General features: G+C 41.8%; 1 protein-coding gene across 3 annotated transcripts in view; it reads left to right on the top strand.

The window, feature by feature from the left end:
- Nucleotides 1–18,217, top strand: part of ABHD6 (abhydrolase domain containing 6, acylglycerol lipase) — a 40,132-nt gene extending 21,915 nt beyond the window's left edge. For all 3 annotated transcript variants that reach the window (XM_039858535.1, XM_039858537.1, XM_039858536.1), the window contains 7 exons: nt 1,175–1,331; nt 2,753–2,866; nt 4,138–4,270; nt 6,789–6,946; nt 10,134–10,188; nt 10,396–10,496; nt 17,087–18,217. In XM_039858535.1, the coding sequence (XP_039714469.1) occupies nt 1,175–1,331; nt 2,753–2,866; nt 4,138–4,270; nt 6,789–6,946; nt 10,134–10,188; nt 10,396–10,496; nt 17,087–17,260 (892 nt within the window). In that variant the 3' untranslated portion in view covers nt 17,261–18,217. The remainder of the gene's footprint in view (nt 1–1,174; nt 1,332–2,752; nt 2,867–4,137; nt 4,271–6,788; nt 6,947–10,133; nt 10,189–10,395; nt 10,497–17,086) is intronic.
- Nucleotides 18,218–19,177: the final 960 nt, after the last annotated feature.

Raw genomic sequence — 19,177 nt, 5'->3', positions numbered from 1 at the left:
GTCGCCATATGTTGTGAGGAATAAAAAGCAGGGGACCAATGTAGATAGTTCTTAAGAAAGTTTTCCCTTTCAAAATCTCTAGGAAGAAAAATATAAATATTTTGGGGGGGAGGAGTGGGATATGACCTTTATTGAGCTTATCTGCTGAAGTGGAAATATGGAAATAATGTCTGCACAAAACCAAACGTTTGTTACCATACCTTCTACACCACAATTAAAATCCTAACGGTTTTTAAAAAATTAATCAACTCTATCAAATCCACTATTTCAGAATCAATATATTCTTTAAAGCTAGAGTAAGACCTAAATATGGTTAAGACTGAAATGCAGAAATTTGGTTGGTTAGAAAGTTAATTAAACCTCCAGCTTACTCAAATAGATTTATAAATAGGTAAAATTGTATTTTTTTTATAGCAATCAGGTCCACTGGAATCTCCCAAGCTGGACAGCTATTAGAGTATTTAGAATCCTGAGATCATAAGGGATGCAGGCATTCTAGACAGTCTTCTGGTGTCTTTTCCCTATCAGAGATTTGTGGGTGTGTGAAGTGACACCGGCACCAACAATTGCAGCCTTGATGAGAGAATCAAATTCTTCATCTCTGCAAATAGCAAACTGCAAGTGACGAAGGGTAATAAGCTTCACCTTTCAGTTTTTTGATGCTTTTGCTGCCAATTAAAGTACCTCTGCTGGGAGGTACTCACTCCAGGATGGCTGTGCTATACACGGCCACACTCCTGCCCACACCTTCATGGCTGCTCGTCCTAGATTTCAGGTGTCAATCAACATGGCCCACCAGGCACTGCAAGCCAACTCTCTGAGGGAGGAAACCACCTTTGTCTAGGCCTTCTGGAGTCCTTCCCAGCCCAACCACCAGCTGTTTCGAATTCTGCCGAAGCTCAAAAAAATCAAGGCAGAGAAAGGGCTAGTCGGACACCCAGTGAGATCCAACCACCTGCTTACTCCTGCTTTGCAGAGCCATTCAAACTGCTAGAAATATGTATTCACAAAAGGTCATTACATGCCATGCTCCTTAAGAAAACACTCCTTTCTCCTTTCCTGGTTAGATTATGTAGTAACATATATACCAGAATATTTATATGTCTGTGCCCCTCCCCAAACCACTTCTCTGGAGCTTGCTGATTTTGTTTTTTCCTGTGTTTTTCCTTGTCAGGTACTGGAGGAGGGCATTGGGCATGCAGGTTCGCTATGCTCGCCATGAAGACTATCAGTTCTGTTATTCCTTCCGTGGTAGGCCTGGGCACAAACCTTCCATCCTCATGCTCCATGGGTTCTCTACACATAAGGATCTATGGCTCAGCATGGTCAAGGTGCAATTCTAGATCCCCCTCTCTCAAGAAAGTGTCATTCAGTAAAGAAGAGGGTTTCCACTTGGACATATTGTCATCAGCAATTGTAGACAGCCAAGGGAATCCAGAACTGTGGCTCAAATCACTTAAAACTAATGTAATATATTATTCAAATCATTTTTATCAGGCAAAAATTTATTGAGTTGAATGTTATTGGTAAAATCTGTGCTTTAGAAATCATTTCGCCTTATGAATATTTCTTAGGAAAATTGTCTGACACTCAGCTTTATCTCAGAACTGTCATCAAGATCAGGCTTTTAAAAAATCATTTGTTCTTTTATACTCCAAGTTTCTTCTCTTCCTTCTCTTCCCTTTTGCTTCCTTCTTCTTCTCGCCTGACCCCTCCTTCCCTTCTTTTTCCTGTTTTTGCCTTTTCTTTTTCTTCTTCTTTTTTTTTTCTCCCTAGCCATTTAGAGAAACAGTTTTGATTTGGCAGCTATCTGGGATAGTTTTCCAAATCACTCAGTTTTTGTTCTGGTTTACTTGGGTGTGGCAACTTTACTTAGTAAGAGTGACCAGCTGGTGAAGGTTGGGGCTGGGAGAGGTCTTAGGGGAGAAGCACTCCAGGCTCTCACTTTAAGTAGGACTATACCAGAATGATCTCAAGTGTGATCTATACCAGGAGGAAAAGGCCCACACAACCTCTAGTTACTTGTGTTTTTATTTCCAAATTCCACTGTGAGGAAAGGAATTCTCATGCTGTAATGTACCTCTCACATCCTGTCCCCTCTCAGAGGAGCATCTTTCATATAGCTGGGTATTTGTCTATTGATAACGATGTTTCTGTTTCCTGGTTAAAAGCGGCACTTATTTAAATGGAAGAAGATGTTTTAAGATAATAACCACCCTAGGAATTACACCTTAATGCAAAAAAAGGAAAGGCAAAGAAAAGAAAGTCAAAAGCAGAATTAGGGTGATTAGACATTGTTCTTACAGAAAGCCTTGCTCCTGTGGGTTCTGGAGCTGGCCAGGGCTCTGGGAGGACAGAACTATTCCCTCTAGTTCCAAGTCAGTGGCTGGATGACTGGAGTAAGTGTAGAAAAAGTGAGGGAAAGGAGAAGGAGGTAATACCTGCCAAATGGTGTCAAGAAAGAGTGAAAGGTGTAAGCTTCCCTCCCCTGACCTTTGTCCCTCTTCCAGTCATCCTCCTAGTCCCCTCCTTCCTGTGTATTAGTCTTTGGGGCCCTCTGCTCCCTATGAGGCTACTGGCAATGCTTATTCACATCAGAGGTTACTAGAGTAAAACTCTGGATGGCCTAGACTCATACATCCCCAGGGATGGCTATCCAGGTCACTTCCTAAGTGGGTGCAACTTCCCCAGAAAAGTGGGCAGACATGTCCTGCATAACACATACTGACTCTCTGGGCCTGTGTGTCCTCAGTTTCTTCCAAAGAACCTGCACTTGGTCTGCGTAGACATGCCAGGACATGAGGGTACTACCCGCTCTCCCCTGGATGACCTGTCCATAGAAGGGCAAGTTAAGAGGATACACCAGGTAAGCATGAGGCTCCCCCAGAAATTTCCCAGACTGGATTTGCCCACCATTGCATGCCCAGGACTGGAGAGCAGGCAGGAGAGTTCTCCATACTGACTCATAATCAGTCTCAATGCATTCTGTCAAGTAATTGCAAACAAAATGGCACCCTAGAGGTATCCTTGGTTAGCCACAGAAGGCCAGGGCTTATTGCAGACTGTTTTTCTCTAAGCCTATTGAAGTTGTTTGTGAAGAAATATGACCATCTGGGCATTTTCTCAGCTCTTTGGAAAAAGGAGTTTAGTATTCCTCAGGACCATTTCCCTAGAATCTATTTTTCTGCTTACCAGTTATATGACAGCAATAGCCCTTCTGCCTAGTTATGGACAGAGAGAGTGCTCTTTGCATTTTACTCTATTTCAGCATCTATCTTCAGCCCCTCTCTGGCTGGGATTTCAAGGTCATAGGGCTCATAGACAATTTCAGAATTTAGTAGTCCTTACATTTCAAATTGGCATTAGATATTTTCCCCAGATAAGGATATTTATTTAATGTCTGACTTCTCCAGTTAAACTTTGTATTTTAATGAGGTATTTTAATGAGGTCTTTGTATTTTAATTTGGCTCTTTGCTGTATCTTCAGTAGTTGACCATAGCTCCTTATACATAACAGATATTTAATTAATATTTTTAAATAGGCAGATGGTTGGTTGGATGAATGGTTGAATGGTTGAACAGACAGATAGATGAATGGGTAGTTATATGAGTAGATGGTTGGATGGATGAGAAGGGCTTCAAATTAGGGTAAGAGTCAGTAAACCATGGCACATAGGCTATATTTGGCTTGCTGCCTACTTTTGTAAGCTAAGTTTTATTGGAACACAGCCATACTCATTCATTAGAGTTGAGTAGTTAAGTTGAGTTGAGTTGAATAATTGCAACTGAATAGTTGCAATAGAGTTGAGTAGTTGCAACTGAGATCATATAGCCCACAAAGCAGAAAATATTTACTCTCAGGACCTTTATAGAAACATTCGTTGACTCATGAATTAGGGAAAACCGCGTTGGTTTTATACTTGTAAATGGCCCTTCAATCATTTGTGCCAGGTAAAGATAAATACATGCCTGCCACAGTGCTTACCTGGAAAATGGATCCAGTAGAGTTTCAAACCCCTTTCATCAGTAGGCCTTTTCATTTGTCCCCAGAGACAATAGAGGTTTTTTTACTCTGTAATCACTGTTGTCACTGTCTACAGCTATATAACTAAGCCTTCTTCTCATTTTCCTTCCCAGTTTGTAGAATGCCTCAAGCTGAACAAAAAACCATTCCACTTGATAGGCTCCTCTATGGGCGGCGCTGTGGCTGGGGTGTATGCTGCTTACTACCCGTCAGATATTGGCAGTCTGACCCTTGTGTGCCCCTATGGTGAGTGACCAGGCTAAAGTATCTCCATGACTGACTTGAGCACAGTAGGGTCTCAATCTCTGAAGGAACAACTGGCAGTGTCTGCTATGACTATTTTTTAAAAATTATCTTTTGATGTAAACTTTAGAGATAGGCAATGTTTTAGTGATAACTAACCTAACAAGAATTATCTAACCATAATCATAACCACACCGACTTTTAAATTATAGAGCCAACCTTTGTTCCACAAAGAATTTGGTAGTTAATTAAAATGTGTATAGTACTTTGCAGCACATGAATACTTTGAAGTATAATGATAATATTAATAGCCAACATTTAATCGAGTTCTTTTAAGCTAAGCTTTTTATATGGATTTAATTGTCACCTTAACCTTATGAGGTGAAGGTACTATTATTATGCCTCTCCTCTTTTTCTGCTGAAAATTCAAAGATCTTTATTCATTACAAGATCTTTTTAAAAAATTGACAAATTTTAGTTTATCTATTCTTATTTGTGTACGTGTCAACTTGAGCTGTAACATGTCCCCAGAAATTATAATCTGAAGTTGGATTTTTCAAATTCATTTTTCTTATATAAGTCTTTAAACTTGGGTTTATAATACGTTAGAAAAAAAAATCTTAATTTTTCTCTCTTTTTCCTTCTCTTGTTCCCTCTTTCTCTTTCTCTGGTACTTCATTGGAGTATGATTTTACACATAGTGAATTGCCCAAATTTTAACTGTACCTCTCAAGGACTTTTTACATACATAATTGCTAGTCAGATCAAAATAGTATGTTTATTTTCTAGGTAGGAACATTTTCTAGGTAGGAAGCACAAAGAAATTACATAAGTGCCAGAGCCAGGATAGGGACCAATCTTGAGCTGTCAGGCTTCAGAACCCCACCTGTGGCTTTTTTGGAGGTACTTTCATTTTCACTACCTCCTTTATATGACTCATATCCACTAAGTATCTCTTTTGTCCACTAGAACCCAGCCATGAGTTAAACACATACGCCTTCTACTGAAATGTGACTAAACTGACCTTTATAATCTTTTAAGTCACTCTGAAAGTTGATAGTTTTCAGGTCTGTTAAGGACATTGAAATTGAAGTCAAGCTCCCAATGGTCTTTCTCTTCTCCTCTTCCCAAGCACCATGTCTGAAGTCATTTGGCCTTTTAATAATAAAATCTGGGAATTGAAGAAACAGCTCCTGTGGAAGGTTATTAGATTATAGATCGCTGATGGAAGGTCAGATCTAACTAGCTTTTTCTAGTGTATGTTCATTTGCTCAGAGAGTTTTACACCTGAGTTTCGATTGGAATTTAAAATTAAGTTTGTTTCTACGTAAAAATGAAACAGTAAACCTTTTTACTTTGAAATAATTTTAAATTTACAGAAACGTTGCGAAAACTGTACAGAGTCTCATATACCCTTCATCCAGTTTCCCCCATTGTTAACAGCTTGCTCTACCAAAAGCAAATTCGTCAACTAGGAAACCAATATTGGTACATTACTATTAACTAAACTCCAGGCTTTATTTAGATTTCATTAGTTTTTCCACTAATATCCTTTTCCTAGTCCAGGATCCAACTGAGGAGACTACACGACATTTAGTGTAAGATTGTTTTTAAAGCGAAAGGCAATGGATCATGTGATCTACCTTCATGACATTATGAAAGCTACACGATACCCATGTTAGATTTAAAGGAGTTGCTGAATATAGGTGATATGTAAAGTGTGGTATCTGCAGCATAGTATTGATGCCACTGCCTTTCTTTCTAAAATCTAGTTCTTCAACTTAAGTTAAACACCTGGAAATTTGCTTAGTGTCAGAAGTGAAAATTAGTTTTGCCCTCCTATGTACACCAGCTATGTGAACTGAACTCTCTCATGCCATGCTCCAGGGTGCAGGAAATAATGATCATTCTCAAAGCTTTCTGGTTGCCTAATGTTCTCCTGGAGGAAGAGGGACTGTGTAGAGGGCAGGTACTGCCCCAACATGGGGACAGCTCAGAAGGGGACTTGTTCTCACTGAGTTTTGTGCATTGACCTCAATAAGAGATCACTAAGTGGGTTCAGGCCATGGGGAGGGAGTCAGTCCCCCAAGTCCTGTGTTTTCTTCCCACCACGCATTTTGTCAGATCTCCTCTCAATAATGCAGATGTGAAAGGGGCTCAGGCAAGTTGCCTTCTAGACTAATGCTTCTTAAACTATATCATACAGATAAATCTCCCAACTTGTTAAAGATTCTGAGACTTAGAGAGGGGCTTTATTTCTTATGGGCTCCCAGTGCTGCTGGTCCATAGACTACAGTTTGAGTCACCAGTCCCTAAAATGTCTGGAAGGATTGTTTTTCTACATTTCTCTTCAGAGTGTGGTTTTGACTTTGAGCAAGGATGACAGTACCAATTAAAAAGGAATTTGGTGAAAATACCTGAAACGTATTAGCTCTGGACTGATGCTAGAAGTTCCTGTATAGAATGGGGGTTGGTAAGATGGTAGAAATATCACCAAGCTGCTTTGGTTTGAATCCCACAGGCCTGCAATACACAACTGAAACACCAGACCTACTACAGCTCGAAGGAACACAGAACTTGGATACCACAGAGAAGTTCCACTTGATCCCATCCACTGCAGAGGAGATGAGTGAAATGCTTCAGCTCTGCTCCTACGTCCGCCTTAAGGTGCCCCAGCAGGTAATGTAATCTCAGCAGCAATATGACTGCCTTCTGCCAGAGGCTCAGGTGGCCAGTACCAGCTGCTTTCATTCATTCCCTCTTTTTGTACTCATCTGTTTATTCCTTCAACAAGTACCTATATGACGCCCGTGACACATCAGGCACTGTGCTTGGGTACAGTAATGAAGAAATAAGACAGAAAAGGTCTTTGGGCAGACATAAGCTAGTAGGGAGACAGACAATTAACAAGTAAACAAATACAAATTGTAATAAGTTTTCTAGAGGAAATGAAGATGGTGCAGTTAATAAAAACAGGGAGGCAGCAGAAGATTTGATAAGTCTTTTTGAGGGAATGGCATGTACAGAGGTAGAAAAAAACAGGCAAGTTCAAGATGGTGGAAGGAGGCCAGGGTGACTGAGGGAAAAGATGGATTGAGATGAGGTTGGAAGGGGAGGCAGGGACTGAATCAGAGATTCTCAATTTTTTAAAAAAATCTCAGGACCACTTTACGCTCTGAAAAATTATTGAGAACCCCCAAGGAGCTTTTATTTGTGGGTGTTATAATTATTGATATTTACCACATTAGAAATTAAAAGTCCGAAAAACTTAAAACACAAGAATATACAAGCACTCATTTCATTAGCCATCGGAGTGATGACATTATCCCTCATTATATAGGGTCTGAAAACCTGTATGCTTTTGAAAGAATAAAAGTGAAAAAAGGCAAGTAACATTTAGTATTACTATGAAAATGGTCTGACCTCATGGACTCCCAAGATCCACTTTGAGAACCACTAGGCTAGATCATGTAGGACCTTACAGGTTATGGGAAGGAGTCTGGGGTTTTCCTAAGTACAATGAGAGGACCCCTGAAGGATTGCAGGGGAGTATAAACAGAAGCAAGGAAACCCATTATGGTGCTGTTATGGCTTGGAGATGATGGTGGTATAGACTAGGGTGGTAGCAGTGGAGACAGTGATCTGAAAGGCTTTGGGAGGAAGAATGAATGGGGCTTAACTGGCAAATTGGAAGTGAAGGATGAGGGAAGATGAGGAGTCACAGGTGGCTTCTGGTACTTGAGTTAGATAAAGTTAGCATTTTCTATAGGAGAAGGAGAGGGAGGGTGGATTTAGGGGACAAGCTAAAATCTCCATTTTGGATGTGTTAAGTTCAAGTTGCCTGTGAGGCCTCCAAGTGCAGATGTCAAGTAGGCAGTTGGATATACAAATCTTGCTGTGGGAAGCCCAGTCTGGAGCTATATAATTAGAGCCATCAGCCAATGATTATATTGAAGGTCATGGGTCTGCATGAGGTCATCTAGAGAAAGAGTGAAAGACCAAGAGAGGAGACTCCATGGCTGAGGCTTTGTATCAGCAAATTATCTCCCACTACTGTAGAATTATCGCCCTCTACTGTAGGAGCTGGACCCCGCCTCAGGATGGGGCAGGTCCTTCCAGGCTCTATTCAGAGGTTGTGAATATGACTCAGTTAATAGGAATGGCCTGCCCCTGATTCTGTGGTCTATTTTCTCTCTCAAATCGTCTTTTTAGTTATGAAGTTGCACTGATCTCCTCCTATCACTGATCACTTCCCAAAATAGAGTCTCCTAACAGCATTGTAGAAAATTCCAGAATTTCGAGTTGTCTGGGATATGAAAACACCAGGAGAAAATAAATGGCAGCTCCAAAAGTCTTTCCTTCCTAGGAGAGAAGAAGCACCTAAGCACCCAGCCCATTGTGTTACAATGGTCTAGTTGTTTCTGCCTTCCATTCTAACCTCTGTAAAATCAGGGACTTTGTCTTAATTGGCTGTCCTGTCTCCACCTGTGGCACAGTGTTTGTATGAAGTAGGTCGTAGGTATAGATTGGGTGGATCAGTAGACCCGAGGCTACTTGGATAATGCAGGGATGGAGAATGGATCGATGGATAGATGCAGGATAGATGGATGCATGAAAATGGTGCATGTGCATACATCGTTGATTTAGGGATGCAGGATATGTCGTTGGCTGGATGGGAGGGTGCCTGGAGAATGCAGGGATGGGGAGTAGATAGATTTGTGGATGTATGATAGATGGATATGTGGGTAGACATGTGCATATATGATTCAGAGATGCAGGATGGATGGGCAGATATGTGGATTGAGCATAGATGGATGGATGCAATATGGATATTAGGCATGGGTACAGAATAGATAGTAGAACAAAGAGAATATCTGAGCACAGTGTGTTGGACAACTTACCATTGGCCTTCCTTTGGACTTCCACTTCTTGTATGGTCATATTCTAGTCATGCTCCAGAAGGTTGGTTTAGTCCAAAGCAGTTATGGCTGGATTTTCCCCCCTCAATCTATACACAGGACTCCTGAGAGTGCCTTTAAGAGTTTCAGACTGTTCCGGGGTAGATGAGAAGAGTGACAATTGCTAATGTGAACCCAGGACTCTAACTCAAGAACCCTGAGGCAGAAAAAAGTAGAAGGCTGTATTCCTTCTGGCCACAGCACCCCCCACTCCCCCAGGTCGGTGTTCAGGTCCAAGAGATCTGGCCTGCCCACAGTTGCTGCTGCCTTCACAGCCCTCAGCAGGGAAGGCAAATACAAGGTCAAGTAGTAAACAAAGGACTCTGGAACCCTTCCCAGGTTTTCCAAATCATTTATTTCTTCATTGTTGAAGAGGCCGATCATCCCCAATGGCTTAATTTTTTTTAATGGACCTTGTTCTGCATTTAGATATTATTGAGCAATTACTTGGTATTATTTTCATTCTGATAGTGTCTTAGGCTAAACAGAGAATTTCTCAAGATAAAGCGGCTGTTTGGCCGTCTCTAGTGTTTATTTACTATTTTTTAAATTTAAAAAAATTTTTTAATTGAAGAAATGATTTAAAATTTTTCCCCCTAACTCTCCCCCATACCCTCTGGTAGCCACTAGTCCATTGTCCATGTCTATGAGTCTCTGTCCAGTGTTTTTTACATGCTAGGAGGACTGATGGCCTCACAGTATCACTCAAGTTCCTTCCTAATCAAAAAAGAAAAAAGCCTCAAAGGAGCCTAATTCCCAATTATACTGTATAGTATATCACGGGAATTCAGCAGCCCAGGCCCTAAAAACCTTGACAATGCCGTGACTATCTGGACTTTATTTCCCTGTGAGGGGCCTGAGGAAATGAATCTTCTCTTGGCTTCTAACTTTGGGTTATTTATCCTTAGATCCTGCAAGGTCTTGTTGACGTCCGCATCCCTCACAACAACTTCTATCGAAAGTGTAAGTTGCCCTGCTTTAAGCTTTGAGCAAGGACCAGTGAAGCTTCATGGGTGGCTGACTTTTAGCTCTTACATTTCCGAGTCTGTTTTCTTGAGCCCCTGAAGAGAGAATGTGGTGGCTTGGACTTGATGACTGTCCCCATACTGTGTGATGGTGCCCACAGGAACAGCCCAGCATGTACTCACTTTGGTTTCCTTTTCTGAAAAGTGCTTTTGGAACTCATCAAAGAGGAGTCAAGATACTGTCTCCATCAGAACATGGACAAGATCAAGGTCCCAACACAGGTCATCTGGGGGAAACAAGACCAGGTACGTAGTGTGTGCCTGGGGCCACCTGTGCCAGTGACACTGGCTGGTTTCTGATATCAGGAAGAGGTAGAACACACCTGGGTCAGGTGTCAGTGTTTATGGGAACATCATTCTGTGAGCTGAGAGCAACAACATTGGTCTTTTAAAATGAAAGGCAATTTTAAATCATTTTTACAAATTATTTTTACCAAAGCCATATAGTCATATGGTGCAAAAAACTTCAAAGAGTACAAAAAGATTTATAATAAAAACATTCCATCTCAATTCCCATTTCTTTGAGGCAGCACTTACTCTCTCATGTATATTTTTAAAATTTTCTAAGGCGAGGGTTGGCAAATGTTTTCTGTAAAGGGCCAGACAGTAAAATTTTCTACTGTGGGGGCCATTTGATGTCACAGCTACTCAATTCTGCTGTTGTGGCGCCAAAGCAGTGGTAGACAACATGCAGACACAGACATGGCAGAGTTCCAGTGAACCGTTATTTACAAAAACAGGCAGCGGGCCAGTGTCTTGCCTACTCCTGTTCTAAGCATACGTACATAGGTATAAATAGATTTTATCTGTAAGTTTTTTAAACATGCTATATATACTGTTTTGTACCTTCATAGTTATAAGAAATATGTATCTTAGAAATTATTTCATATCAGCCCATGCAGATCTACTCATTCTATTTTTTTAATATTTTATTTTGAAAAAAATTTCAAATTTACAAAAAATTGTAAGAATAGTAGAGTACTCTTGTATACTCTTTACCTAAATTCACCAATTTTTAACTGCTTTATTGAGGTGTGGTTTACATGCCATAAAATTCACCTAGTTGTGCGCCCCACCACAACCCAGCTGTAGAACACTTCTGTCACTCCCGCAAGTTCCCTCCTGATCATCTGCAGTTCATCTGCACCCTCACCCCAGCCCCCTCAAAGCCATTGATCTGTTTTCTGTTTCCATAGTTTTACCTTTTCTAGAATTTTTATATAAATGGTATTATATAATATGTACTCTTTTGCATCTGGCTTCTTTCACTCAAGCATGTTTTTGAGGTTCATGCATATTGTTGCACGTATCAGTAGTTCCTCTTTATTGCTCAATGTCATTCCGTGGTATATATTACCACATTTTATTCATCACAGTGTTTTAACATTTGCCACATTGGCTTTATCATTCTCATTTATCTATCTATAAGTATATATATATATATTTTTTGGACCGTTTGGAGTAGATTGCTTCCATTATGCCCCTTTACCCCCAATACTTCAGCATGTATTTACTGAGACCATGAATATTTTCTCATATAACCACACTACATTATCACATTCAGGAAATTTAACATTGATTCGATACTTTTATCTGATCTACAGTCCATATTCCAAATTCATCAGTTGTTTAGATAACATCCTGTACGGACTCCCCCTGAACCAGATGTAATCCAGGATCACATACTACATGTCATGTCTCTTTAGTCTCCTTTAATGTGAAACAATCCCTCAGTCTACCTTTGTCATTCATGATAATGAGATATTTGAAGAGTACAGGCCAGTTATTTTATGAAATGTTCCTTAATTTGAGTTTGCTGCTTCCTTATGATTAAATTGAGGTTATATTCCCTGGCTAAAATATGCCATGAGTTAGAAATATCACATCTTCCAATGTGCAACAGGGCGTTGTCTGATGTCTTCATTGTAGAGTTATTTGACCCCTTGCAACTGATAAGCAGTCTATAAGAAGACACTTTGAGACTGTGCACATATCCTGCTCCTCATTGAACATTCCCTCTAGATTTATCATCCATGAATGATTCTTGCCCAAAACAACATTTTACATTCTTTTTAAGAGCTGCAGAGTATATCATTATATGGCTCTACCAGAATGTTTTTAATTAGTGCCCTTCTGATGGTCATTTGGGTCATTCTCAGTTTTTTGTTTTTTTTTACTGTTAAACAATACATCATGAACACCATCATACCTGTGTTTGTGAATTGTGAGAGTATATCTGAAGGGCAAATTCATAGATGTAGAATCACTGGGTAAAAGGGCATGTGCATTTTTAAATTTTAATAGGTTTTGTCAGATGGCTCTATATTCATTTGCTAAGGCTGCCATAACAAAGTACCACAAACTGAATGGCTTAAACAACAGAAATCAGTTGTCTCACAGTTCTGGAAACTAGAAGTCTGAATCAAGGTGTCATCCGGTTAGTTCCTTCTGGGAGGTGTGTAGGAGAGTCTGTTCCATGCCTCTCTGCTGCAACCTGCACGACTAGACGGTTAACCTGAGGAGGAGTGACGGAGGATTAAGAAAAACACGGAGACAGTATATACAAAAGCTGAGGCCAAGTAGGACACTGTACTTGGATAGAGATACAGTGACCCCGAAGTAAGCTCTGTGCATTTATTATATACTTTTGAAGTCGAGGAGGGAGGGAGTCTTCTTCTCAGGGCTTGAAACTTGCTGGCAGCAATAATTTCCCAAGGCCTGTCTATACCTGGTTTTCTATGCTAAACCACAAGCAGCTATCTGTTCTTTGTTTGGTTCTCTGCCCTTGGCAGATTGCAACACAGCGAAGCATGGCTTTGCCAATGCTTGGGCCATAGGTCCGTCTCAGATTCTGCTCTCTACACCTGTCCTCTAGTTTCTGGTGGTTTGCTAACAATCTTTGGTGTTCCTTGGCTTATAGATGCCTTACCCTAATCTCTACCTTCATCTTCACATGGCATTTCCTCTCTGTTCCTGGGTGTCTCTGCTTAATTTTCCCCTTTTTGTAAAGATGTCAGTCATACTGGATTAAGGGCCCTTGCTCCCCCAGTATGACCTCATCGTAACTCATTACATTTGCAATGACCCTACTTCCAAATAAAGCCACATTTTGAAATGTTGGTGGTTAGGACTACAACATATGAGTTTGAGGATGAACCATAATAAACCCTTCAAAGTGATACTGATTTATTCCTAGAAGCCCCTTTTTTGTTTACAACTATTCTTTAGAAATCATATCTTATTGAAAGTTCTTCTATAGTTTAAAGCAAGAGGAGGCAGTGAGAAATGGAGCCTTTACAAGCTCTACAGGCAGACAGAATTATAGTGTCTGTTAAAGACTATTCAGGAGTCTTACTGTTGAAATTGTAAGAAAAGTATATTATAGAGGAGCTTTTCCCATTGAGACGGTTCCTCCAAGGACCCCAAGGTGAAAGCCAGCATTGCAAGCCCTGCCTAGGCCAGTGGCACATCCCATCTGTGTTTCCTGATTAAAAAGCACAGGCAGGAATTCAGGCTACAGCCCTGAAGGCTCACAACTGTGTGGGATGGCCCAGGAGAAGAGACCAGGGAGAAGAAACCAACCTGTGCCCACAGTGTATAGCATCATCAGGGTGCAGCTATCTTAAATCAGCCATGCACAGATTAGGACGAGGGCGTGGAGAGGAGGGAGGGTTCATGTGCTTCCTTCTGCAGCAGCCAAGACTCTGAAAGAAGCTTTGTATGTGCTGGAGTGGAAAAGTAGGATCTAGGCTAGGCCAACAGGTTCAATCAGAAATCAGAGTCAAAACAATGAAGGCCTTTCTTCATTCTAAAAATCCCAAAGTTGATTCTGGGCTCTCAGAGACCAACAGAGGGAGAGAGGTGAAAATCTGTCACCCTGCAGAAACACTGCAGAAATGAGGTCACCGGCCTTGGAGTCTGAAAGTCTGGGGTCCAGACCTGCCTTTGCACTTTATCAGGTCACTCGGTCACTCTTCTACTTCTGGGGTGATCGTGAGGCTCAAGTGAGACAATGTATTTGAAGGTGCTCTTTCTCCAGTTATCAAAAATAAATTATTTATTCACATCCTTTGCCTTTGATTTCTGGCTTCTGCTCAAGGTCCAGAATTTCTTCCAGGTCTCAAGTTCATTTTGTTCTGGAAAAAGAGCCTAACATTCCATGGGCCTGCTACAAATACGATCAGATCCTTATGTATTCTGGGGACCATCCTGAGGCCAGAGGCCAAATAGCAGAGACTTCAGGGGCCCTTTATTTCATGGCCTTTTGCTTCCCGAGCTGTCTGGCTTTTTTCCTGCTTTGTCATCAACACTTGGTGTCACAGACCAGCCCCCTGCCAGGCTGACTTCAGTCTCCCTCTTCTTTGGACCCCTGTAGGCCAGCTGCTGTTGTGCAGGGGCGACCGTGTGTATTGTTGTCTATATGAATGAAACCCCCTGGACTTGGGCAGTATACAGCCTGCACAGCTGAAACTGGCAGACCTTCCTGAGAGCATTTCTGCACACCCATTCAAGTATTTCCTCTATGTTCAGTCCACCAGAGTGGGAGGGCCTTGGGGAGATACACAGGTGTATTACTCTTTATGTTCCCTCTCCCTGCCAGCACAATGCCTGGTATGCAAGAGACCCAGAATACACAGTGAATGAGCAAGCAAGAAAGTGAGTGAACAAACTAGCAAAGTGATGAACCCACGAACTGACTGCCTATACATTTAAGATAATAGATGTTTATCGAGTACCTACTATGTGCCTGACACTGTACTAGGCCCTGGGAACACAGTAGGGACCAAGATAGACAGGATTCTTCCCTCGAACAGCTTACGGCCTATCTAACGCTATAACGAATGCATGGCAGGGCTAGAACTAAGGTGAGGTGTGTCGTGTAAGTTCAGAGTCAGATCCTGTCTTTACTTATGATTTTGATATTGTTCATCATGGATCTTTTTATATTAACATTTATTTTTTTAAATACTGCATTAAAATAGTATTCATCTTGATTATTCAGTTTTTTGGCACTCACTTTTGTGCTAGAGTCAAGTACCCCACTTCCCTCACCCTTGTCCTGGCCCTGGCCTGAAATGAGATGGAGGAAAATTCACCGTTTATCTGAATGTCTTACAAAGAAATAGCTGATCCGGTTCCCATGGATGTGCACATCTCACGAGGGCCCATTCAGCTGTTTCACATGCCTCTAGGTAACTATGGGGAGTGCTGGATTTGACAGCATAACTGTTTCAAAGCTGGAAACAGTTGGGTATCTTTGCCTAAGAATTATGGTTTCTGATCTCTCTGTAGGACAGACACTCAGTTGGGAATTTCTGCTTTTCATGCTTTGACCTGTTGACTCCACTTACATTTCCTCTGGGCGTTTTTCCACAGTAGCTGGGCTTTATTTCTGCTCGGATAGTTGCCACTGCCTTACCTGTGAGCGAAGGATAAGACAGAGGGGTCCCATTCCTCCACAGGGTGCCCCTCTCTCTCTAAGCTTCCCATTAGCTGTACCTTTTTATACCTCAGGAGTGCTCTGCATTCTGCTCTCCCCATTTCCAAATGGGTGCGGAATCTTGGTTTTAATGATCTGAGGTGATGAGGATGAAGTTCAAAAACAGACGGCACTCAAAGTTTGTTGGGGTTTTGCTTTTGTTTATAAGAATGAGAGGAGGTTAAAGTGATGCTGAGTTGAAGGTTAAAGTGATTATGAGAAGGGGAGTGAATGCAAATCCAATACCGAAGAAGAGCGTTGGGGAGAAAAAGTAAGTTGGATTGGCATAATAGCAAGGTAACCCAGATGAAAATGAAATTTAAATGAGTTGTTTGAAAAGTATCAGCCCTCAAAAATGGTGGCTTTCATGTTGGGAAAGCTTTCCTTGTTATTCACAAACTTAAGGGCCTGGGGTCACAGTCTGGGGACCCCAGAGGACCTTCAGAGAGAACTCCTCCCCAGCTTGTGATAATTAGTAATTAGTGTTCACTTTTTGCATCTTCCCTGTGTGCCCTTTCCACAGCTTGGCCCATCCTAGTCCAGCTGTCGGGTGCATTCTTTTGGCCCAACCTGATCATGTCACTGTCCTTAACACATCCCCACAGCTCTCCACTACCCTCAGACTGAGGCCCGACACCCTAACATGGTTGGAGGAGTGGGCCGCCTCCTCTCTACCCCAGCTCTCCACCATTCCCTCCCTGCTCCCAGTGTGCCGTGTCTTGGCACCTACCTACTTGCTGTCCCTTGCACTTGCCATGGCCTCTCATCCTCTTCTATGAATTCTACTCCCATGTGCTCCCTCAGCTCCCAGGACCCTCCTCCATCAGAGCCCTTATCACAGTGGTCCCCACCCTTTTTGGCAGTAGGGACCAGTGTTCCTATGAGAATCTAATGCTGGATGATCTGAGGTGGAGCTGAGGCGGTGATGCTAGCTCTAGGGAGTGGCTGCAAATACACACAAAGCTTTGCTAGTTTGCCCACTGCTCACTTCCTGCTGTGCGGCCCAGTTCCTAACAGGCCGTGGACCAGTACCAGTTCACAGCCTGGGGGTTAGGGATCCCTGCCTTATCACATTGCACTTTTGTCTGTTGACCTGTCTGCCTTCCCTGCCAGATCAGAACCCTTTCACAGGCAGAGACTGTGTCTATCTACCTCAGTGATGCTGGCAGCAGCACAACTCTTGGCACCAAGTTGAAGAGTAAAACATGAGGCATGCAGTCACTTCTATCAGAGAGACACAAGCCCCAACATTTAAGTGACTGGGTCCTAAAAGCCACCCCTGCAGGTAGAGTTCTATCCACCAAACACACATAAGGATCTGAATCTTTTCTATCTCATTTCCTCTCTTGTTCTGCAGGTGTTAAGTGCATCTGGGGCAGACGTTTTGGCCAAGTCAATCACCAACTGCCAAGTGGAACTTCTGGAAAACTGTGGGCATTCAGTGGTGGTGGAGAAACCCAGGAAGACAGCTAAGTTCGTCGTCGACTTTTTAGCTTCTGTGTACAACACAGACAACAAGAAGCTGGACTGAGGCCCTGACCGCAGCCTGCACTCTGCACCCCGCACCCCGCATCCTCTTCCATCTCCCAAATCTGATGCTGACAGGATACGATTTCTCAGAGATCCTGCCGCAAAAGTGGTCAGAGCACCAGTGTCCCCGAGGAAGCCAGTCCCCTATTCCCAGTCAGATCCACAGAGCTTTGGGGGCCACGAGGAAATCTCCAACATGTTTTTCACAAAATGGAAATTAATATGGAACAAAATAAGAAAACCCAGCCTTGAAATCTATTGAGAAGTCTTCAAGTTCACGTTGCAAAGCAGCCACCTTGAACCATAATCACTGAGGACATCATTTTCTTTAAAACACTTCTCACAAACAGACTTGGGGTATTTCTGTTGCTTCAGATGTCCTCTGCATGGTGTCTGTTTGTCCCCATTCGCCAAGCCCCTCTCGTTTACGTCTCCTTTAAGTTTTACATAAAGACCCGTATGTGAATGTAGTCTGTCAGCTGCAAGATCAGGGAGGAAAATGGTGAGCTATGGAAAATATTTACACATGCAGAGGGGTGTTCTGCCTTGGCCCAGCACTTGGAGCAGCAGAGAACATAGGTGGTGGTTTGATCAGCTCCCATGTGTCAGGTATGCCATGAGTGAATTTAGAACAGTCACGGTATGAAGAACTCCTGTAAGGGTGGGTTTCCTGGAAATAATTTATTATTTCTAAAAACAGAAATAATAATAAATAATAAAATAATAATAAATGAAGCAATAATGTTCTAGACATCTATCTAAATAATCAGACTCGGGTTCTAAATAATCAGAAAAGCATCCCGTGGGCCTCTCTTCTATGTTCCTGTGCTACTGAAAACCCTCGGATATTAGTTTGCTAGCAAATTCTGTGAATTCTGTGAATAGTAATGTGATTGAAAATAAGTCTAAACAGATATAAAAATGACCACAGTGACATGAAATAAATTTAATAAGCCTAGATTTACAACATGCAGATGGTTTCTATTTCTAAGCTCCTAATTATGTGCGATGTTGGCAGGTTTTCTGTTAACTGTGTTAAGAGTTTTAAAGTAAGGCTTATCTATGGGCATCGAGAAGGCCTTGCTTAGATGAGTTATTGGTTTCATTTTAAGAGATCATGTTTGCAATTTTTATTTAATTGAAATGGTACATCAAAAACAAAAAGCAAGAGTCATCAAACTGTTCCTTTTGACCCTCTTCTGTTGCATTTAGGAACCCTAAACTCCTAAGAGCTTTATTCTTTCAAACCTTTTTACAGAGAGTCTGCAGCCAAGTAGTTCTGGAAATAAAGTAAGGTGAACTTGATAGGTTAAACTGAAATTCAGGACTTGGTCCGAACATTTTATTAAAAAAGAGTAGAATATAGATCTTAAAAACTAGAAAGTATGAAAGTGTGACACATCAAACTTCTAGGATGCTGCTAAAGCAGTGTTCAGAAGGAATTTCATAGGCCTTAATCTATATATTAGAAAAGGCTGAAAATCAGTAATTTAAGCTTCCATTTGAAGAAGCTAGAAAAGAGTAAATCAAACCTAGAAAAAAATAGAAAGAAATAATATAGATGAGAGCAAAAATTCAATGAAATAGAAAGTAGATATTAGATATGCTGCTTGTTCCGGTCTCCCATATTTACCAAGAGTTCTGAGCTTAGTGAGGTGCTGGGAGAGGGAATCAGTCTTGGTGGGTTTGAGTGATGAGAAATGGTTTTTTCAAGGTCACTGAAGAGGCCCTGGACCTGGTAAGTACCTCAGATCAGAAACCCTATTAGATGCAGTTATCATGCCCTGGGTTGAACAGCAGCCCAGGATCACCTGCAAAGGAGCCTCCATACTGCATCCTCCATGGGCCATCAAAGCAGGGGCAGAGTGCTGTCCCTCTCACCTGTAAGGAGGGTGGGCAGAGTCTGCAGCAGGACAGC

Source organism: Pteropus medius, unplaced genomic scaffold, assembly GCF_902729225.1.
Source record: "Pteropus medius unplaced genomic scaffold, Ma_sr-lr_union100, whole genome shotgun sequence".
NCBI lineage: Eukaryota > Metazoa > Chordata > Mammalia > Chiroptera > Pteropodidae > Pteropus > Pteropus medius.
This window is presented reverse-complemented; position numbering and strand designations above follow the sequence as displayed.